General features: G+C 43.0%; 1 protein-coding gene and 1 long non-coding RNA gene across 2 annotated transcripts in view; one reads left to right on the top strand and one right to left on the bottom strand.

Moving 5' to 3' along the window:
* Positions 1 to 22904, top strand: part of ADAM12 (ADAM metallopeptidase domain 12) — a 170460-nt gene that overhangs the window by 141811 nt on the left and 5745 nt on the right. The window contains exons 13-21 of the mRNA XM_071749670.1: positions 2130 to 2219; positions 3340 to 3535; positions 11370 to 11478; positions 11586 to 11784; positions 14207 to 14284; positions 17036 to 17144; positions 19886 to 20021; positions 20669 to 20777; positions 21216 to 21401. Coding sequence (XP_071605771.1) covers positions 2130 to 2219; positions 3340 to 3535; positions 11370 to 11478; positions 11586 to 11784; positions 14207 to 14284; positions 17036 to 17144; positions 19886 to 20021; positions 20669 to 20777; positions 21216 to 21401 — 1212 coding nt within the window. The remainder of the gene's footprint in view (positions 1 to 2129; positions 2220 to 3339; positions 3536 to 11369; positions 11479 to 11585; positions 11785 to 14206; positions 14285 to 17035; positions 17145 to 19885; positions 20022 to 20668; positions 20778 to 21215; positions 21402 to 22904) is intronic.
* Positions 19738 to 22865, bottom strand: LOC139798681 (uncharacterized). The gene is made up of 2 exons (XR_011726906.1): positions 22583 to 22865; positions 19738 to 19956 (listed from the first exon to the last, which is right to left on the bottom strand). It is a non-coding gene; the product is annotated as an uncharacterized lncRNA (long non-coding RNA).

The following is a 22904-nucleotide window of genomic DNA, read 5'->3' as shown; positions in this document are numbered from 1 at the left end:
TAAGAAAAGGCAGGGGGTGAAAACAAGGTGTCCTGTCTACAGAATGGTGTAGACAATGATAGAATTTCTGTTGCTCTGATGAGAGCTACACCACCAACCCCAACTCCCATCACTGCTGCTGTGACTGATAATAGCTAATAATAGTACTAATAATAGCTAATAATTGCTCTCAGGCACATGATGGGATTCTGGGGGTGCCCTACACAGGGAGAGGAGTGGGACTCAATGATCTTGGTGGTCAACTCAGAATATTCCATGATTCTGTGACTGTGATTCCACTAAACTCTCCCTCATCTGTAGTTTCAGGTGGCAGGCTGCTTGCTTCCCTCTTTATGTTAAAACCATTCCTGACAATTTAATGACCCAGGCACAAAAGCTATTTACCCAAGCTCACTCCCCACAATGAGTAATAATTGGAAATTTCAGAGGCTGCAATAAGATGATTGGAAGAGCTGTGTCCTCATCCCAGGCTGCCTTTGGAATGCCAATAGCTTTCCATGCCTGGCTGCTGTAGGGCTGGGTGATGGGGTGCAGGATTTGAGTGTTCAGGAGATCTTAATGAAGGTCTGATACTGATTTCCTCCCTCTCTGCTTCTCTTGAGTCTCTAAAATGTGCTTCATGGCAGAGGAAAGTTATTCCTTAAATACAGCAGCTGCACTGAAATATTTGTGTTGGCTCCTGCCTGCTGGGGGGATCAGAACTGGGTGCAGGAAGATGTGCCCCTGCTTCCCAGCAATTTGGGTTTGTCAGGCAGATATTATTGAAGAAAGGAGTGAAATGCTGTGAGTCATTTTGCTCTTTATTTGTGTGTGCAGTGGTAGCCCCATCTTCCACTTGGCAAGCTTTACAAAAGCCAATAAAGTAACAAGAGGCTGTGAACATCATTCTAACCCACTTATTTTTCCTGTGTTCCCTGGATTGTTAGTGATCCCTTGTTAAGTCAAACTGACTTAGCACAGCTGAAGAGCAATTTTATCTGCTGCTCTTCTTGTTAGAGAGAGATGAGATTCCAGCACAGCTGATGTCACTTGCAGCTTGTGAGCCTAATCTTGGAAAAACAAATCCATTATCTTCTGGAACTTCTCACTAGCTCCTTCTACTGAGACTAAAGTTTGCACAAGCCCACACATGCCAGCCCATAAGCCATAAGTGTGAAAAACTGGGTGGTATCACTTGCAGTTGATACTCAGCTGATTTCCCAGAGCTCCATTAGTGGTGTGTCCTGATTAGAGGTTGCATGGGGTGGTGTCACCCTTTTTTTGTGGCAGCCACAGAAGGCTGGTGAGCAGCAATCACAAAGCAGAGGGGTGCAGGATTGATGCTCAGGGACTGCAGCACAGGTCCTGGATCCTCACTGGAGGTGATGGAATCGGGCCACGGATTTGGGTGGCACCAAAACTGCATCAGGGTGGGTATCAGCACGTGAGAGTTGTCTGGGATGTGTGGGATTAGATCCATAGCTCAGATAAACCAGCCTGCCTCAAACAGCTTCTCTGCTTGTTGAATTTGAGGATGGTTCTGGAGAACAAGCCCTGTGGGGAGAGGCTGAGGGAACTGGGAAGGTTCAGTTTGGAGAAGAGGAGGCTGAGAGGAGACCTTATTGCTCTCTACAGCTCCCTTAAAGGAGGTTATAGGGAGAGGGGTGCTTGGCTTCTTCTCTCAAGTGAACAATGATGGGACCAGAGGAAATGCCCTGAAGTTGCACCAGGGGAGGTTTAGACCAGATCTGAGGAAGAATTTCTTTAGTGAGAGAGCAGTCAGGGACTGGAATGGGCTGCCCAGGGAGGTGGGGGAGTCCCCATCCCTGGAAGTCTTTAAAAAACCATGTAAATGAGGCACTTCAGGACATGCTCTAGTGGGTGATACAGATATTGATGTAAATATTTTATTGGGGAGGGAGTGGGATGCTCAGAGTTGGATGTGGTGATCTTTGAGGTCTTCTCCAGCTGTGGCTATTTTTTGGCTGGGCTTGACAAGCTGTTTGGCTCAAGCTGTAGAATTTCCTAATTCATTACTCCGTGCCCAGCTTTTCTTGGAGGAGCTGTAGGCATCCTCCTGGTTCACAGCTCCTTGGGAATGACCCTTGTGTACCTGACCCTTGTCTGCTCTGACTTTCTCCCCCCTCCAGGAATGCACCAACCACTGCTGCAATGCCACCACCTGCTCCCTGAAGCCAGGAGCAGTCTGTGCCCATGGGCTCTGCTGCCAGGACTGCCAGGTGAGCCCAGGCAGGGTCCCACCACCTTCCCAAAGGCAGGGATGGAGAACAAGCAAATCAGCATCCTTAAGCCTGGAGGTGTTTGAAACGACTGAAAAATTTTCTGTAGAATTTCATGGAATGTGAGGGGTTGGAAGGGACATCTAGAGATCACCCAGACCAACCCCCCTGTCCCAGCAGGATCACCCAGGGCAGGACACACAGGAACACATCCAGGTGGGGTTGGAAAGGCTCCAGAGAAGGAGACTCCACAACCTCTCTGGGCAGCCTGGGCCAGGGCTCCCTTACAGGAAAGAAGTTTCTCCTCATGTTGAGGTGGAACTTCCTCTGTTCTAGCTTAAAACCTGTCCTTTTACTGGGCACCACCAAAAAGAGATTGGCCCCTTTCTCAGATGGGACCTTAAAGCAAGGTCCCTTCCCTTGGAAGGGAAGGTCCCTTAAAGCTGATCCATTTCCAATCCCTTTCCATGGTCAGGGACACCTCCCACAGCCCAGGGTGCTCCAAGCCCCATCCAACCTGGGCTGAGACACTGCCAGGGATGGGGCAGCCACAGCTTCTCTGGGAAACCTGGCACAGGGGCTCAGCACCCTCAGAGCAAAGAATTTCTTCCTAATATTTAACCTAGATCTCCCCTTTTCAAGTTCAAAGCCGTTACCCCTTGGCCTATCACTACCTGGCCTTGTAAAAAGTCCCAGTTCTACCTTTACCCAGTGGTTGCCTTCAGCTCTGAAAAGCTGTAGCTATCCAGAGGAATCAGGAGAGGACAGGAAAGGGGTCACTGCTGTGCTGCTGAAACCACACTGAAGGAGGAACAGATTTCTGCTCTGACTTCTGGGCAGTGCTCCAGAGCATCCTTTGCAAACTCTGCCCATGCCTCTGTGTCTAGGCATGGCTGCAGGAGGCACACTGGAAACTTAGGGTGGGATCTGCAAAGGAGCTGGATTTCCCTTCTGGCCTGAGCCACCTTTGCAACCCCTGCCAGATAAATGGAACTGAAGAGCTGTGGGAGCTGCCTCCCCTCCTCGGTCAGCAGGGATAGGAATGGTGGGAAAAATTATTCCTGTGCTCTCCTCCGTTGGATTTCCAGCAGCTCAAGGGCTTGGTTTGTTTGTTTTGCAGCTCAAACCAGCAGGGGTTTCTTGCAGGGAGTCAAGGAACTCCTGTGACCTGCCTGAATTCTGCACAGGAGCCAACCCCCAGTGCCCAGCCAATGTCTACCTGCACGACGGGCATCCCTGCCACGGGGTGGATGGATACTGCTACAACGGGATCTGCCAGACCCACGAGCAGCAGTGCATCACCCTCTGGGGTCAAGGTGAGCCTCACGGCACCTGGGAGGGGGAGAGAGGCTGGGGAAAAGGAAAAAAACCAAAACAAACCAAAAAAACCCCAAAAAACCCAAAATCGAAAAAAAACAACCCAAAAAAACCTAAGCCGACACAGCAAACAAACAAAAAAAAAAACCCATAAAGCCCCTTAAACCAACCAACAAAAAAACCTGCCCCCAAGACAGAAACAAACAAAATACAAAAAAGGCCCCAAAACCAAAAAACCCCGCCACCAAACACAAAACTACAAACAAAAAAACCCTACAACCTTACCTGAAACCAACCAACCAAAAAAACCCCACAAAAGAAAAAACAAAACATAAAAAATTTAAAAATCCCTCCAAAAAAGGAAAAAACACCAAACAAAAAAAACCCCCAAAAAACTGCAACCAAAAACCAGAATAAAACCACAAAAATGAAACAAAAATGTAAAAAAAGACCTGCCAAAAAACCCCATAAAAAACAGCCAAAAAACCCCCAAACAAAAAAACCACCAAAAACAACAATAAAAACACCTCGAAATGAAAAACCCCAAAAAAACCAACCAAACAAAAAACCCCACAGAAAACCTAAACAACAACAACCAAAAAAATGAAACCACAAAAAAAAAAAAAAAAAAAAAAAAACCAACACCCCCCCCCAAAAAAAAGAACAAACAAACAAACCCAAAACCCCAGCCATGTACCATGAGAGATGCCTTTGGAGGAATTTTACACAGCCCCAATCTTGAGCTCTTCTTTTCTGAAAGGGAGAACTGAATGGGAAGGAATAATTTTTGAGGTCCATTCCCCCCCTGATTTTCTCTCCTGTTTGCTCCCTGCAGCAGGAGGCAGGGAGCAGCAGGGTCCATCCTGGCAGGGGGAGCTGGGAGCATCCCTCCCATTCTGACTCTGGTGTGCTGGAGGCAGGGTGAGATCTCATCCATCCCTCCTCAGGTTGGGATGTAAAAAAATCACCCGTGGCTGCCCAGATCCCATCACAGGATCTGAGATCAACAGAAGATTTTTGTGTTGTTAGGAGGAGCTGATTCAGTGCTGTTACCCACTAACCCCTGGCACTGCTCTTAGCACAGAGATTTCAAGCAGAAAGAGATTTTTACTCTCCCATGGGAATTTGCTTGCTTTTTTTCAAATAGCTGAGAGTGGGAGTTCCTGGGCCACCTGAAAGAGATGATGTTCCAGGAAAGTTGTACAGGAAAAGTTGTTCTCCTTTCTGTGGTGTCCTGTGGCTCTTCCACGAGCACTAGCTCAGCATTTTGCTGTTGCCTCCTGCATCCCTGGGGACAAGTCAGGTCTCCTTCAGCATCTCACCTCTCCCACCTGGGAAAACCACTTTTATCTCTCCTGAGGAGCAGTAGTATTTAGAATTAAAATCAATCTTTTTCTTTCAAGCTCCCTTAGCCTCTTTCAACCCAGTATCTCTCTGCCTTTCACTCTGTTCCAACACTTATGTATCAGTGTAATGACACACAGATGTTTCCCTTGGTCAAAGCCCTCCCCAGAAGGGTATTGAGGAATGTTATCTTCACAGGGACTTGGACCATTTGCAATTTTTGTTTTAAAGAGCACTAAAGCATCTGAAGAAATAATGGCACTGATCCGGGTAGCGGGGTTGCTTGCTCACGAGGGTATAAAACATATTAGAGGAGCTCCAATTTCATTCCAAAATTAAACTCCCCCTGTGGAGCAAACCCACTCGTGTCACAGAGTTAATATGAGCTCATGTAGGCTCGTACAGTGATAGCCTCCAGTCTTTGTCATACTGGGATTTTTAATCCCCTGGACACTCAGACATTTTCTCCCGTACAAAGCAAAAAATCTCCCTCTGAACCCGTTTCCCATGCCATGGAAAGTTCCTCAGTCAGACTGTTAATCATTTCAGTCGCTGAGAAAAATTCAGCTAAAGGTCAGGGAGCTGAATTGCTGCTGCACAGGGCTTTTTCCTGATGCAGCACATCCTCCAAAACCCCTCCAGGGCTCCTCCAATTCTTTCTTGTCCTCCTTCTTAGGACTGATCCCTCTGGGCACTGCTGTGCATGGAAAGCAATGGGGGGACCCCCATGCTCATGAAGAGCAGGGCTCAAACTGTCTGGAACACCTTTATTTGTCTTGGGAATCCTCAGGGAGAAAGATTTGGAAAGAGAGGATGGGACATGACCAAACCTGGAGTGAAAGGCTTTGTTCTGACCCTATTGTTGGCAGGATAAATTAGAAATAACGCTGGCAAAGGAAAGCTTCAAATAATTTTGTAGGTAGGCTTGAAGCAAAGCCTGTATTCTGGAATTAAAGAGTAGGGATGTAAATATCCACCACTGGATCACCTCTGGCTGGAGGGTGGGATGGGAAGAGGGTTAGGTGGGCCATGCAGCTGGAAAAGTATATCATGGGACAGATAAAAAAAATCCCTTTCTTCCCAGCCTTACTCAGAGCAAAAAGAGAAGCTTGGCATGCTAAGATGTTGTCTCTTAAAATGGTATCAAAAAGATAAAGTTTGACCTCTTACCAGATTGTTGTAATTGATTAAAATTGTTTCAACAAATGTGTGTGCTGGAGGAGTGTAGGATTTATAAAAAAAATGGATCCCATAAAGAAAAAACAGATCCTACAACTATCCTTAAAATTATATTCAGGACCTCAAATTCCTTATCACTGCCTTTTTTTACTCATCAGATTACAGATGTCCAGTAGCCCAATGATAAACATCAACCTTAATATTTTTAGATCTATTTAAAGAAAAATGATGAGCACTGTCACAGCTTGTTACCATGAGGCTGAGCAATAGGAACCTGTTTCCAGAAAGGAGTACTTGTATTTCCTTGGGGTTTTTTGGTTACTTTCAACAGATAAATCCAAATCAAATGGAGGAGTACTCTGTGCTATTCCCTATCTGCAATAGCATGGAAAGCTTGGAGGGAAAGAGGGGAGAAGCTCCTGGGGAAAACCTCTGAAAATAACCATCAATTCCTCTTCAAGATCAAGTTCATTCCCAGAACACACAACTTTCTCTCACTTTAATTAATGTAATTTTTCTCTTTTAAGGGGCAACATGCATGGATTGCTCGTGACCTTTTTTGGTTCACACCAAATTTCACTGAAGTGACCTATTGGCAGCAGTGGGACTGAGATCCATCAACAGAGAATGCATCAGTGTAACCTCTGCTGCCCCACTGGTATTTTCCAGGAGCAAGCAGATACACAGCTAAAGCTATTTGAGAGAGAAATTATTGATTACCAGAGGACAGAAGCTTCTCAGCTTTAGACTCGTGGCTTTTTCTGCATTGACAAGAAAATTATTCTCTAGGGAAGGGAAGGAGATGTTTGTCAGTGTGTTTTCCTACATTTTCTTTGAGAGCTCAATGATTCAGGGGAGCCAATGGCAGGCATTGACTTAATAATTAAAACATAATTAAATTTCTTGCATTGACATGGCTGTTTAAGAGCAATCTTAATTTTCATGTCAATATTAGTTACTAAGGCCTGTCAGTGGTGGGAGAGCTTTGCAGATTTTTTCCAGGTCCATCCCTGGAGGCAAAATCAATGGGCTTCCCATGTACCTGAGCTGACCAGCCCATCACTAATTGCCTTTTGCAATTTGATCCCAGCACTGTAAAGATTTGAATCCAGCAAAATCCAACTAATTTGATCACCACAGATTTAGGGCCAGAGAGAAATGTGCCAGAGGGAGAGCTGGAATTCTCCTTAAATGCAAGAAATAACAACTCAATCCCAGCTTGCTCTGGCACAGATTTACCCCTGGGGATCCCCAGGATGAAGAGAGAGGCCAAGGGGAGCTGCTGGAGGGTTTGTTTTGCATCATCAGGGCAGTAAAACAAATGTAGCCAGAGATGAAACCTGGGTGCAAATCACAGGGCAAAGAACTGTATTTTTATGTCTCCATTTATTTACACAGTTGTTGGTGGGACTTGTTGGTACATTCTGAGCAACACAACTCCTGCCTGCTGCTCAGAAGGTTCTTTTCCCCTCCACACCCATAAAAACTGTATTCTATTTTATTTTTTTAAATAGTTCTTGAGACAATGTTGGGAACCGAATGGAAATATCTTTCTTTTCCACTGCCAGCCTGGTAATGGGTATTTCTTTGCTCAGTTCCTGGAATCAGCACCCTGGTCAGGAATTTCTCTCTTCTCTTCTGGAAGACCCTGATGGGATTTTTCTCATGGCAGGAGGTCTTGCACTGATCTGAAATGACACAGCATTTCTGTATTGCTTCCAAAAGCAGAGAACATCTCTTTTGGTTTTGTCTTTTTTTTTTTTTTTTTTTTGCAACCATACAGGGAGGCAAGAGGGCTCATCCATGTGGAGGAAAAATAAAACCCCAACAAAGTCTCCAGGCTGACATCTGCAGTGGTGAGCTTTGACCTTCTGCAGCTTCAAATGGCTGATTTAATCCCTTGCAGAAGGCTTGGCATGGAGAGGCTGACAGGACCTTAATTACAGGGTCATGATACCATAATTATCAATAGCAAAGTGAAATAAACTCAGCACATCCAGCTCAGAGCACTTAATAACTACTGGAAATCTTTCAGAGATCATTTTGCTTTTGCCTGTAGAGGTAGCAAAATGGAGAGAGACAGGCCTTTCTGCTTTGGTTTATCTGGTGCTCTCGTGATAAATGGGTTTCCTCCAGAAGCACAGCATTACAATTCTCCTCCTTAAGCATCCTCTGAAAACCTCATTTTAACCTGGTAGCTCCATCTGTTCAGCTTCTTACACTCTGGTATGTTTTCATCTCTAAAAAAGTCCAAATATTATGAGAAACCAGTCAGCAGAGGGAACAGCCATCTGAATCCCAAGCACCAGTGTGTTTTGCTTTGATAGCAGAGACAGAAATTGGAGCTGGAGTTTGGTTCCCAAGCTGCAGATGATCACTGGGTACCAGGTGTTCTCATACACTGACTGCTCCCAGCCTGGCAGGGGAGCAGTTTTTGTACTCCATGAGATCTGTTTTCTTGTCAAATATTATTGGTTGGAGTTCAAGCTCACTGCCTGAGCCCTACAAGGATGCTGCAGATGTGTTCTTCCTGCATCCTGCCTTCCATCATGTGCAGCTCACTCCTCTTCTGCATTCACAAAAACCAGCCAGACAAAAAAGGCTTCACCAGGTGAAAGAGGGAGATAAATACCTTAAATTCTCTTAGTAATTTCAGTGAGTGCTTTTCTAACACTTTTTTTTTTCTTTTTTCTTTTTTTTCTTTTTTTTTTTTTCAATAAGTCTTTATTAGGTCACTTACAGTCAAGGCATAGGACATGGGTGTTCATTTTGCTTGTGGCAGCTTTTGGAGGCAAAAACCATGCTGGGTAAAGGGTGTTGGTGCCCTAAGCTGCTGCTGAACTGGTTGGGGCACAAGGATCCCAGTAAAAAAAAAAAACAACCTACACCCATCTGAACCCTCATATTTTGTGTGGTCAGGGTAGATGGAGAGAGGGCTGTTCCTTTGGCCAGGTAGGTCTGAGCAAGGTGATTTTTGCAGGTGTGGGAGAAAAAAGCAGTTTTATTTGGCCTCTTGCTTGCAGTATGGGTTGTTGGGGTTTTTTTGCCTTCTCTCCCCTTCCCTTCTGAAGCTGGCATCATAAATGCACATCTTAATGTTTGGATCAAGCTGAATAGTTAATATTCCTGCCCTGGAAAGCTGGAGAGGAATCTGCATGCTGAAAATGGAAATTTTGCTTCTTGCACAGAGCCTTGTCTGGATGCTTTTGTTGATTTGGTGATTATTGTTTGTGGTTTAATGAAAAGAAGTGAAAGAATCCTCTGTGAGTCCCTTTTTTAATAGTTCCAGATCTGAAAAATATTCTGAACTCAGCAAGCTTGATTGTAATCTACCAAAGAATTTCAAGCTCTTGTCCAGCTCTCCAGGGAACCAAGAGCTCATATTCTGGTTCTTCTGTGCCTTTCTTTCTGAGTTTTCCAGTTCTAGCATATAAAAAATGTTAGAAGGGAAAGAGACTGCCATCTTAAGCCTCTCCAAATTTTAATACTTTGTCCTTAATAGCATTAGATTGCAGTTCAGCAGTATATACCATTAGTCAAGCCTTTGACTGTGAAATGCAGATAATTAATTGAGGCTTTAATCTTTGAATTATTAGTGAAAAGATTCACACTAACTGGAAGTTTTACAGTTCAGTCAGATTTGTATTTCCTTCTCCAGGAATTTGACCCCTTTTTAAAAAACAACACAACACAACACTACTTCTTCCTCTGTGAAGGCTTTCAAATGAAATCTTCAGGGTGGGGTAATTAATGCAATGTTTTACCCACAGTTAGAGGGATGAACGCTTGGAAGTGGCTCAAAATTTTTGTAAAAAAAGTAACAAAAACCTCAGATATTCTGTCTCTGTTAAAGATCAGGGAACACTGTATATGTATGTATATGAAATTGTATATTCTCAGCCTCTAGGCTATCACATCATTTATTGCCAGCTCTTTTTTGCTCTGCTTTGGCTGATCTATCAAAATCATAGAATCAAAGAATCATGGCATAGCTCAGGCTGGAAAAGATCTTTAAGATCATTGAGTCCAGCCTTATCCTAACCCTATTACCCTATTTTTGATGACAAGTACACAAATTAAAAGTGGACAAATGTATCTAGCAGGTATCTGTTAAGAGTTTTAGCCAGTGTATCTCCCCATGGCCTTGGCTCCTGAAAGCAAATCTGATCACTGGAGTAGTTGAAACGTTGGCTGTGACCTGACTGTGCTGTTCATGACCTTCATGGAAAGAAAATATGGGGTCATAAAGGGCTCTAGAAAGGGTCTCCTAGTCTTGCAAGGAGCAGCAATTATTGGCTGGAAATAAAAGCCACATTTCACAATAGAAAAAAGGGATGAAATTCTAATACATGGACTAATTAATCCTTGCAACATTCACACCAGGGAAGTAGATTCTTCACCTCTTAGAAGATTTGTATCTTCATCTAGAAGATACCCAGTAGTTGGTTGTATTTGAAGGGAAAAGGGACTGTATAAGGCATTAGAACAGATGTTCTAATATTACTTTTTAACTTGTGAAATGCAGGGCTGAGTAATGTGTCTGCACAGACCATGCCAGTTCTCCTCCCATCAGGGAACTTTCTTCACTCCACTTGGGATATGGCTCCATCACAAAAAAACTACAGCAGAGAAGAACCAGACACTGCCTGACTTCCTAGATTCCTACTTCTACCACCCTGGGAGGAACAACCCTTCTTTCAAGTCAATCTTTCCTCTCATGAGTGGCTGTGTGGAGGACTAAAGTGGGGCTGGGTTCCCTTCCTCTCCCTGCTAGAGCAGCTCCAGCCAGCAGCACCGTGTTCTCTTTGTGGTCACATCCCACTTTGGTTTGCAACTGGATTTTTTTTTTTTTTTCTGGTTTCTTGATGTTCTGAATTGCACTTCAAAAGGCCTTTCTTGAAAAGTATTTTCTTTACCTTCAGCTCTTGGGCTCTCCCCAGAATCTCACGGGCTCCTGTGAAATGAAGGGAGTCACCAGCTGGCCTTTGACTTGCTTCGCCAAACCAGATCTGGTGCTTGCTGAAAGTTTTTGTGTCCTGGGAGGATTCCCAAGAGGGTTATCATCTAGGAAAATTCTGATAGAGAATGGGTTCTGCATTGGCTCTTGCTCAGCATTGCCAAGGGATACAAACAAGAGTGGGAAACTCTCCCGTCCAGGCTCTGGGATTAGCATGCGGATCCAGCCCAGCTGTTCTATTGCTCTTATCAGGATGCAGATCACATCTTACCCTCCCCCTAAAGCATCAGTGGAGCTGATGATTAAGAGACACCTTGTACGAGATGGAAGTTCTGATGAGGTTTTTGTTTCAGGTGCAAAACCTGCTCCTGGGATCTGCTTTGAGAGAGTCAACTCTGCGGGTGATCCCTACGGCAACTGTGGCAAAGACTCCAAGAGCTCCTTTGCTAAATGTGAACCCAGGTAGGGCCCTTCCCCACGAGCACAAGAAGAGATGCACAGGGGTGGGAGGGAGCTTAGAACATTTGAAATGCTTTAACTGATGTGGGGGTTTTGTTTGTTTCCTCCAGAGATGCTAAATGTGGAAAAATCCAGTGTCAAGGAGGAGCAAATCGACCTGTAATTGGTACCAATGCTGTTTCCATAGAAACCAATATCCCACTCCAGGAAGGTGGCAAGATTCTGTGTCGTGGTACCCACGTCTACTTGGGTGATGATATGCCTGATCCTGGCCTTGTGCTGTCAGGAACCAAGTGTGAAGATGGAAAAGTAAGGTTTGAAATAGTCCTGAACAAGGCAACCCTCATGCTGCAAAGTATTTTGTACTAAAGTGGCTGGTTTTGTGCTCTGGCATTTATTTATTTTTTCCACAAAATGATTGTTTCTCATGCTGAATCAGGTTTTTACTTCCTTCTTCTTTTGGCCACTCTTCTGGATTACAGATTTGCAAAGCAGTGGATGTTGCTCAAGTTTGTAACTCAAGGGCAGTCCTGAGTATCTGTCCATGTAGGATAGGGGTTGGATGGAAAAAACCATACAGCAAAATACATTCCAGGATCATGAATGGATTTCTGAGAAGTTCCATGTATCCACTTTCCCAGAGTCTATGGCACTGCAAAATTGGCATTAAGTTGCCTGCAGGCTTCTGCTGATTAAGCCTTCCTCCTCTTTTTTTTTTTTTTATTTTTATTTTTTTTCTTGTAAGAAAATCTATCCCTGCACACACCATTAGTAAAATATAAACCTATTGATATTCAGCCACCCAAACTGATTTGTGCCATCATGTTTTGCAAACTTTGTGAATTATTTGACATGAACATAGCCCATTTTTTATGTGGCTGTCTCATTTACATTTTCTTTGGTAAGAAATGTCTTTGGGAGACAGCTGTGAGTTTGCAGGGGGAGGAAGGGCAAGGAGTACTGAGATGGAGAAGGTTCCCAAGGAGATCACTTGCAAAGAAATTTAAAAAAAAAAAATATGTACCTTGATAATTTGTGGTAAATTCAAATAAGCCTCTGAGTCTCTGACTGCTTTTGGATTATGTTGGATGATCAGGCTGCAATGGGAACAGGTTTAAAAGCTGTCTCTAGTGAAACTCCAGTCCTGATACCCAAAAACCAAGCCTCACAACAGTGCTAAGTCAAGCTGTTAGAAAATGTCTTTTCAAAGAAAATTCAAGGCTGGGAAAACACCCCATTATGTTTTCCTATCGAGTGTTTAATCTTTCTAATCTATCTAATGATACACAGGCACACTATGGAATACACAGGCTAATACTTAGGAAATTGTATGTTTTACTTGGAGGACATTAGTGCATTTGTATTATGGATTAAGAATGTGAATTTAAATATTCTTGAGTTTTCTTAGCTGAAGATGCCCAATTTGAAACGCAGCCATTTTAATGTGATCAGAATTCTGTGAGCTGCTGCAGGATGACTCTCTGAATGGTGAATACTGCTGCAATCAGACCATATTCTCTACATGCAGGCATGTTGATGCCAATTCCCTCTAATTTCCTTCCCATTTTTCCTTCTCCCCAGGGGATAAGTGCCCCGATTAAGCATCCCCGTCGTCTCCTTCAACACTATTCCCTGCTTAATGCTAATTATTGTGACTGACTTTTATTACTGAACTCAACTGAGCAAAACTGTGCAGGGATTTATGGGGTTTTTTTCTATTTCTCTTTGGGTCAGAATAGCAGAGCAACAGTTATTCCAGTCCTATTCTTTTTTTTTTCTTTTTTTTTTTTTTTTTTTTTTTCCCAGTTTTGAGTAGGATACCCTCTCATTACTGACATCCTCATCAGTCATTTAATTGCTTGGTGATACTATTAGGTGGGACTGGTCTTGCTTCCCAACAGTTTTTAAAGTGAATGGAAAACAAAAATTTGAATTTTCTTACTTTGCAGATGCTATTTGTTTACTCCCGTTTCCAAAAAAAACCAATTATTTAGATATGCTTGGTATATATATGATGCTATAAAAAAAAAGATGTTTAGCTTGGGAAAACTCTCAAGTGGTCTCAGTTTTGCTGAAGAACATTGATGAGCCTGGATATATTGATAACCTCAGCTGAATATTCAGGCTGTGCTGGGTCCAAACTCTGTACTAGCACGAGTAAGTCTGGTGCTATTGATAGAAACAGCCCTCTGGTAATTTACACCACGAGGGGACCTGAACCTTTCCTTGAAGAACCATCTCCTTCTGGGGAATATGAATCCAGACAGATCAGGTACAGGACAGAGTCTTGCTCCATGCATTCCTAGTGCTGAAAAAATGCAAATTACTGGGCTTTTAAATCAGCTTGAAACCTCCCAGAACTTAGCAGCTCACCAGGAGTAGCAACTGCACAAGAGCTATGGCTGAAATCAAGCTCTGGGCAAGATGCTGATGGAGAAGAGTATTCAGCTTCCCCAGAGCTGGACCCAGAAGAAAGAAAAAAGCAGGAAAATAATAATAATAATAATAATAATAATAATAATAATAATAATAATAATAATAATAATAATAATAATAATAGTAAAAACACTTGATTTTGGTGTCCTTACCTCCTTTGTGTCAGTGCAGCCTATGTATTGGGAAACCTTTAGCAGCTGCAAGAAGCACTGGTGGATGAGGAGATGTAGAGGAGAGGGACATGATGCCTGGTGAGTTTTGTCCCTCCTAAAACTCCTTCTCTCTCATTTTTCAGATTTGCCTGAATCGCCGGTGCCAGAACACGAGTGTCTTTGGTGTACACAAGTGTGCAACCAAGTGCCATGGACGTGGAGTAAGTTTTGGGTTTTTTTTTTTTAGGCTCAGTCAATAAACACTGGAGAAGAAATTGTTTTACACCATTGTCAGGGTTTAACACTGGCCCAGCAATTAAACCGAGTGACAGACGCTCTCTATTAATCTCTCTCTCCTCCCTTATAAGAAAGGAGAGAGAATAAGGGAGAGAGACTGATGGGTTGGAAACTAAACTACACAACTTTAATGAAACAGTAATGATAAATAGGAAAAATTACTAAATATATACAAATATACAAGAAAATGGATACCACATTCCTCCCCCTTTCCCCCAATAGCTCTCACGTCACCACCGAGGCTGCAGGGCAGCTCTGGGAAAGTCCAGGCTGGAATCCTGGGGTCAGCACCAGTTGGGAGCTGGAGGCAGAACACACAGATCCAGGCTGGGATGGATCAGGACCACAGGCAGAGGAATGGACGGGATCCTTCCAGGATGCCGGGGTGAAGGAAAGGGAAGCAGGAAAGGCAGGAAGGGCAGGCAGCCGGAAGCTGGAAATCAGGGAATCTGGCTTGGCCCTCGTGATCCCTCAAATTTATCCTGAGGATGAGGTGTATGGGATGGAATACTCTGTTTGGTCAATTCTGGCATTGATCTTGTCCCTTCCTCCCCAAAGGAGGCTGCAGGTGGGACCTCTTTATGTTTTCCTCAGAGCTGAGCAGTGGCCTTGGCTCTGCACCCCAGTCTCCAGCAGTAACTCTAAACATCAGTGTTACCAGTCCTAGAAACACACACTGTCTGAGAAACTTGCTGTTAATTTCAGCAAGTGCAACTACTTACAAGAGACTTAGCTAAAAGCAAAAGTACAAGACAGAAAATCACCTTTATCCTGGCCCAAACCAGGACATAGCTTTGGGATCTGTGACTGTTTGCAATATTGCAGTCAAAATCACTGCAAGACATTTTTTGATGTGTTTCCATTTTCTGTGTCCCTTCTATGAACTGCAAGCCAGGAAATGATATTTATTTAACAAAGGAATATTTATCATCCCCATCTTGTGCTCAATTAGCAGTCTGTGATAAAAAGGAATTTTGTCATCTTCAAAGCAATTTTCAGCCCAACCTGTCTTCATGAAGAATTCCCATTAACATTTCAAAAAATGCAGTTCCCCGTGTGGAGACAGAGGAATTGAAATATGCATTTGAATTGAGAGTCAATTGGAAAAGCATTTCCAAAAGCTTTAAGCAAAGCTAAGCCATATTGAGGAGTTTCGTGGAACGAAAGTGGTGCAGGATCAAAAAAACTGAGGAGTTAATAATACCAAAGTGTTTTGAAATCTAGTTTATATTATGAATATGTTAATTATGTCCAGCTCTGCCTTATTAACCTTGATTTGCTGATGATCTGTTTGTTCCCGTGAAAAGCTCTGGCAACCACATTTGAATAGCCACAGGAAATTCTCTGACCTCTTCAGAGAAGGGATTTTAATTTGCTTTAACTTCTTTTATCATCCCACATTTGCAAACCTGTGAGTGGTGGTGGTGCTGCAGGTTGGCACTGGGCTGGAATGAGCAGCAGCTCAGACTGGCATCTCCATCTCTGGATGCTGGAGAACCTCTGGTGACTCCTGAGGAGCAAGAAATGATCTTGAGGAATTGTAGATGGGGACTCCTGTAGAGCTTTAATTTAAAAAATAATGCTCAACTAATTAAATTCTTAATTATCTTGCTGTCTTTGAAAGTAAATTTTTTTTTCTTTTTTTTTTTTTTTTCCTTTTTTTTCTTTTCTGGCATTTCCCATGGCCACAGCCAGTCTAAGCAATGTGAATGATTTTTATCCTCTGCAGAGACAGCCAGGATGGTCATTCTGAAGGCCTTCCAGCTGATTTTGCCAGGAAAATGCATATTGGCAAAAACTCCTGTGAACAAACTGGTTCTAATCTCTTGTGGGGTTTCTCTGTGGTGGTGGATGATCAGTGATGATCAATGTTAGCACAGATTTTAGGACCATACTAACAAAATATTTCCTTACAAATCATTTTGAACACCTACACATGATTGAGCCAGCTCTGTCCTCTGCAACTTGTATTTTTTTTTTTTTTTTTTGGCCAGCTCAGCTCATGTCCTGTCTATACAGGATGGAGATTTGGCCACTGTCACACAGCCACAGCTTGGGTGGCAGCAAAAGGAAATAAAAAGTTGGGTTTTTGATGGCCATTTGGGACTGTGAGGGGAAAGCCATGAGTCTACCAGCTCCTTCTGCTCTGCACAGGGGGAACAAGCTGATGTTAATGATGCTCTCCTGGTCTCTCTTGGTAAATCAAACCTTGCTACCTGGTCCAAACTCAGATTAAAGCCACTGAGGACACCTGATGGCAGAGCAGGGGATATCTAAGGGGGGTTCTTCAGCTTCTGAGTCTTCAAGTAGTCTGACAAAGCTTTACAGCCTTAACAGCTGAGAGACTCTTGTTCCTCTGAAGGCAGAAGGAGAAGTGACAAACCAGATAAGGTTGCTGCTGGAGGCAAAGAGAGAATGAGATTTAAGAGGTGTGCCACTCTCCTTGCATTATTGAAGCTGTCAGCTGGTGCAGCTCAACCAAATAAATCCTAATGCTGGGTTTGAATACCTGTTGTGGTGCTTTGTGTACCAGGTACCAGAGCATCCCTTGTCTTCTGTAAATCTTATTTCTTTCAGATGTGTCACTCTCTGATGAGGAGGCCTCATCAGCCAGGGCTGCTCTGGGGTGTCCCAGGTCACCCTTCCCATGTCAACACATTTGTCTTGTTTTGCAGGTCTGCAACAATAAAAAGAATTGTCACTGTGAGGCTGACTGGGCCCCCCCCTTCTGTGACCAACCTGGCTTTGGTGGCAGCCTGGACAGTGGACCAGTTAGGCAAGCAGGTGAGGAGGGATCTATCCTTTTCCTGGTGTTCCCATGGGAAAGAGGAGAAATGCAAAGTGTCATCTCCTAAGCAATGAGCTTGCAAGATTGGCAAAGAAATCAGGAAATCAAATGGCTTAATCCAAAAGGTAGGGAAGCAAAAGGCAGGCAGGCTGAGTGCATCCATCTTCTAAAGGCACAGTGGTCCTGGTGGGTTCTTTTCTTTGCCTTCTTATTTGTCTTTTTCCAAGATCCATGGTCAAGTTCAGGAGCTCCCTGCAGTAAGTAGGAAATGGTACTGATGTAACCAAGGGTGAGGGGGCAGCTCCCACACTGGAGCTGATCCTCTTGCTATGGAGATGAAGGTGCAGTACTCTTGGATTCACCTTGAGATGTGCCCAGAGTTCTCCCCCAAGTGCATCAGGATTGAAATACCTGAGTCAGTACACAACCTGCTGCTCTATCCTGTGCCAAGTGAAGAGTGGATGTTGCAATGGTTTTAAATGCAAAAATATTGCTTAACTAAAAATCAGCAATATATCCGATATTGCTCTTTTAAGGAGGATCTTTTTACTGTGGAAAACAGCAGATATCTGGCTGTATCATATCAAAATTCCATTTTTTACCTATCTTCCAAACTTTTACCAGAGGTTGCCCTGACATACAATAGCAATAGGGGACTGGCATTTTCTATAACTTGCATTTCAGTTTGCAGAAGAGTGGCTGCAGTATCTTATTCCAACTTTGCCCAACCTCAGAAGGAATTATTTCTATGCCTTGTGAACTTTTACAGTGTCTGATAATCAACACATGGCAGTTTTCCTCCTGAGTGCTGTAACATTAGTGACTTTCTCAGAGATGTTTGGGATTTATGGCTGAGTAAGTGACAGGACAAGCAGTCTACTTGCATATAACTCTCTCTATATATATATATATAAAGTAAAACTTACTGGAAAATGATCAAATTTCATATGAATAATATAATTCAAATGCAAAATAGACTGTATTCTCTGCTTGCCAGATCCTGCAGTGAATTGTAATATTAGATTTATGACATCATGGTAATTTCCATGACAAAGCTTCACATTATGATTTCACTGATGAAAGAGCTTTTTCATTTAAAGTACCTGCCAGTTGGAAAGACAGCAAAGAAACCATGCTCAGGCACTGAAGAAGAATGGTTACTTGTCTGTTAAATGTTTTCTTTTAAGATTTGCTCTGAAGCATTAGAGCCCCTTTCAGCTCACCTGAAAGGTAACTGTCTAGGGAGCTACAAATTATAATTTAATTATGTGCTGCACAGACACTGCTAACTGGAGAAGACAAATATGGGACAGCTCTGATAATTCTTGCATTTTGTGTTTTGGAATCTAATCCTTCAACTTAACAGAAAATTGTTATAACAAGAGCTTAATATAGTGTGGTAGTTTCACGTCTTCCTCAAAAGTTGGGAACAAACAAATATGGACATTGCTAGAGGACCTGATTTCCTATCACTGACACTTGGATTTACATATGAACACCTGATGGGGTGGTTTGGATTATGATCTGAGGACTTTGCACATCTCTAAATCAAATTACAGAAGGATTAGCTCCATAAAACTCTTTCATCTTAGTCAAACAAGGCACGTGGTCTCATTAGTGTTTTGTAACTGGCTTTACCCAGCTGACTTAGAGCAAACCTATGTGTTTGACACTGTATTTTTCTTACAAGGAAGCCTTAAATATTTGTTAGGTAGAGGAGTTAATTAATTTAAATTGTGTAATCTTATTAATTTTATTAGTCTTTTAGAGATGCTGAGGGATTTCCTATTCTGCAGTGCTAGAAGGTAAAAAGTGGAGCAGTTGGTGCCCCCATCACCAACTGCTGGTGTTGTTTGCTCCTGCCTGGTCACCAGCATCCCAGTGAGATGAGTTCAGGAGATGTTGCCAGTTGAAAATCCATCAGGATAAGACAGAGAGTGATGCCAGGTTACCAGAGCAAAGATTAAAGATGTTTCTCCTGCTGCAGCAGTGTGTATTCTTCAGGTCAGCAGTCCTGAAGGATCACAGCACCCTCTCCTCCAGCAGAGCTGGCTAAAGCTTTTTTTTCAGCTGCAAGTTGTCTAGCCAGGGGTCACCCCTCTGTTGTGCCTCTCTTAGGTCCCAGCAAGGTATTTAGAGAAGCTTAAAGTGCTCTGAAAACTGGAACAAGGAGAGAAGGCAGCTGGTCCTTGCTGAGCAGAGCATCCCTCAGAGAGCACCCCACACAGCCCTGGTGTGAACTGAAAGCAGATTTCAGCCTGGTTGCCAAAGCACAAAAAACTCCACCTTAAAATCTGGTTGTAAGGGCACCAGGGTTACTGCTTATGTTTGAGGGACAGAATATTTCAAAGCTTGCACTTGACCCAAGCCATGATTTAAGCATTTCTCTCCCTCTCAACCGTTAACCCAGCACTGCCAAGGCCACCACTAATCCATGTCCCTCAGGACCACTTCTACCTGGCTTTTATTTGGACTCTGAGAGAATGCAAAGGAAGCTACAACCCTGTATTTTAATCAGGTTTTTTTTCCCCGTGTTAAAGAAAACTTGAAAACAGACCAAAATTTGGGCATCACTCTGGAAGAAACAAGTTTCTGAATATTTCTTTTGTAGTTTATTCACTCCACCTGCAGTGCAGTCAGAAGCCCTGGCCAGGCAGCAATGTCCTGCTCCATCCATATAAAACCCTTCCAGAAAGATGGCTCTGGGGAGAAGTTAATTCCATGTGTTTTGTTGCAGGTAACAAGAGTTTAACCATAGGAGTGTTGATAACCATTCTGTGCCTTATCTTTGCTGGATCAGTCATGTATCTGAAAAGGAAAACCTTCATGAGATGGTTGGTTACAAGTAAGAAGACCACAATAGAGAAACTGAGGTATGAGCATCCTCCTGAATTAAACTCTAATAATTATGAGTAGAAAACTGTAAATATGGCAGCTCCACCTTGACATCCATCCCCAAATGGTGTGGATATGTAAGAAACAAAAAGCCAGGCTTTAAAAAGTATTCTCCAAGTATTAACAGCAGTGGGTTTCCTCCTTCAGTTTAACTTTATTGATTGTCAGTAAAGAATGTAGGTTTGGGCTTGACAATCTTTCTCTTTTCTTTTGTATTAAAAACTTAAGCAGTGAAGGAAGTGTTGCCTTCCTTTCCATTTACTTGAAATAGTTTCATTTCCTTGCATGGCCTTTTATCTAAACTCAGTCGAGTGAGCTGAAACTTTCATATTTGAGGTCATTACTGTTTAAATGCTAGATTCATTAGAATAGTCTCTTGGGTGTTACAAAACTGCATTTCCACAGATTGCAGAAGCTAATTTAACAGACTACTGGTTTCCAAAAAATCAATATTTATTTTTATTCTTGCAGGAGCGCTTAGGCAATTTTTACTTTCCTTGTTTACTATAAAAAGTCAGAAAAGTCCATGCAAAATCTCATTCTGGAAGGAGGCTACTGTTTAAAAAAAAAAAAATATGTTACAAAGCAGAATGTGGTGTTCAGTGATTACATGTTTGCATTGCAGGTCTGTCAGCCCAGCAAGGCCCTCCAGTTCACTGGAGCCTAATCATGTGCATACCCCATCTCTCAGTAAAAATCTCATTGTGAAGCCACAAAATACAAACATACAAAAGGTGAGTCACTAAATACTTAAGAAAAAAACAAAAAAACAAAAAAAACCCAGGTTATATATTTTGGCTCTCATTGAAGCAATTTGTTATAGCACAATTATTACTTGATTCTAGTATCATGGAGAATGAAAAATATGTAAAATCTGTAGGCTTCAAAAGACAGTGATGGCTTCCAGATTTAGACTTTAGGTGGAAGTGCCAAGTACAGAAAATAAATAGTTGAGTTTCTGGGAGAGAGAACACCAGAACCCTGCACCTGAAGGGTGAAGGACTGGTACTCGAGTAGGGCGTCAGAAGCTGCTAATTGCTTCTCTGCTTGCAGAGGTGTTGAAGGTAGATAAAAAGCAAGCAGAAGAGAAGAGCACGTGAATAACATAGATTTTTATAGCAGCAATAAGGCTTGAAGTCTGTAATTACTGTCTGGGGGGGTTGTTGTTACAGAGAGATGGCCCCAGGCGGCCGCTGCCGTACCAGGTCGTGGACATCAGTGACCCCGTGAAGCCACACAGGGCTGTGCCCCAGTTGAAAACACCCCAGAGGGTCCTGCCACCCCTTCCCCAGCTGCCCTGCCATGAAGCTGTGCCTGAAAGACCCTTGCCAGCTACCCCTTCGCTGAGGTTTGCCCAGGTAACCATGGATTTTCATTGAGCTTCTCCCCTGTTTGATGTTCGGGTGGGGAGTAGGAATGAGATGTAGGAATGGGATAATCTTCCACACTGGCCTTTTTTCCCCACTGTGTTTCCTATGGACCACAGTTTAGAAATGCAGCACAGGTGGTTTCATAAAGATGTTTTGAGTTTCCATTTTGCTGATGGGAGTTAGGCTGGTTTCTGCCAGCTGAGGCTCTGATGCTAAAAGTGAGCATCCGAGACACAAGCTCCATGCTAGGGGCAAACAGAGGCTCCTTGTGCCAGCTGCCCAGCCAGAGGGGAATTTGTACCATTTATTAGCAAAGTGTCAAATACAGTGATATAGTTTAGGACATCAGGTTGCAGTTGTCTGGAGTGAGAGCAAAAAGTCCATTAGCTTGATGTGCTTCTGTTCTGCTAAGGGGTGGATGAATTGCATTATTTTTTTTCCCCAGAGCAGAGATATGGAAAGCAGATTTGTAATTACCTGCACTATTTCATGCAGACATACCTTTCACTGCAATGCTTAAATAGAGCTGGTAACCTTGTGGGTTTGGTTGGTTTTTTTTTGCTTTTTCATAATAAGATGCATCTCAAGGCAACGTTCGGAGAGGGAGATGAAACTGTCTGTGCAGTTGTCTGTGCATTAAATTGTACTTTTAGCTTGATTTGGAGTGTGGCTGTGCCTAAACAAGCAATCAGGCACCCAGCTCCTTCTGTTTTGTAGACATTGTGCTATCTGGGTGAAGTACAAGATTTAAATGAAGGGAATGTCATGATCAACAAGCAACCTGAAATGAGTATCACTGTGGTATAGGTGCACATACTGAAAATCCACACTCAGAGAGCTGTGTTCTGAGTGTCCCCACTTGGAACCCAGCAAGGATGTCCAAGGATGGAGCTGATCCCAGGGCTTGATAGGAGGAGACAGCTATGAGAAGCAGTTGCTGAAGTGCAGTGCTTGGAAAAGCAGCTGTCAAAAGAATAAAAAAACCAAAAAGGGATGAGGCAGGGCTGAGCTGCCCTGGCAGTGTGCTTATGTACTATGACAGCAGAAAAAGTGTGTCTAGTTTTAATTTTGTCTGTCTGAACACTCAGTCACTCCAGTTAGAGCCATCTTTTGCAAGGCTGGCTGGATTATTAATCACTTTTAGAGAGTTTTAAGCTTTTTCTTCTTACCCTTTCCATCTTGCTACCAGTCATTTATTTTCCATCTCAGGGGAAGGGGAAATACTGATTCTTTTGAAAATCAATTCTACAGGAAATCTGAAGTGGTATTTGTTTGTGCTGCTTTTGTCTTTAGCTCCAATAGTTTTGATGTGCATTTTCTTGTATTCCTGAAAATATTCTGCATATTATTCACAGTGATCAAAGTTAAGATTTTAAGTGCTTCTCTGTTTCTTAATCAAACGGTTCCTTTAAAAGAAAGAAAACCAGGTGAAATTTCTTCTTACCTAGCAACTAACAGTGATGGCTTCCAGATTTAGACTTTAGGTGAAAG

Source organism: Heliangelus exortis, chromosome 7 (assembly GCF_036169615.1).
Source record: "Heliangelus exortis chromosome 7, bHelExo1.hap1, whole genome shotgun sequence".
Lineage (NCBI taxonomy): Eukaryota > Metazoa > Chordata > Aves > Apodiformes > Trochilidae > Heliangelus > Heliangelus exortis.
The sequence above is the reverse complement of the archived record's forward strand: the minus strand, read 5'-3'. Positions and strand labels throughout refer to the sequence as shown.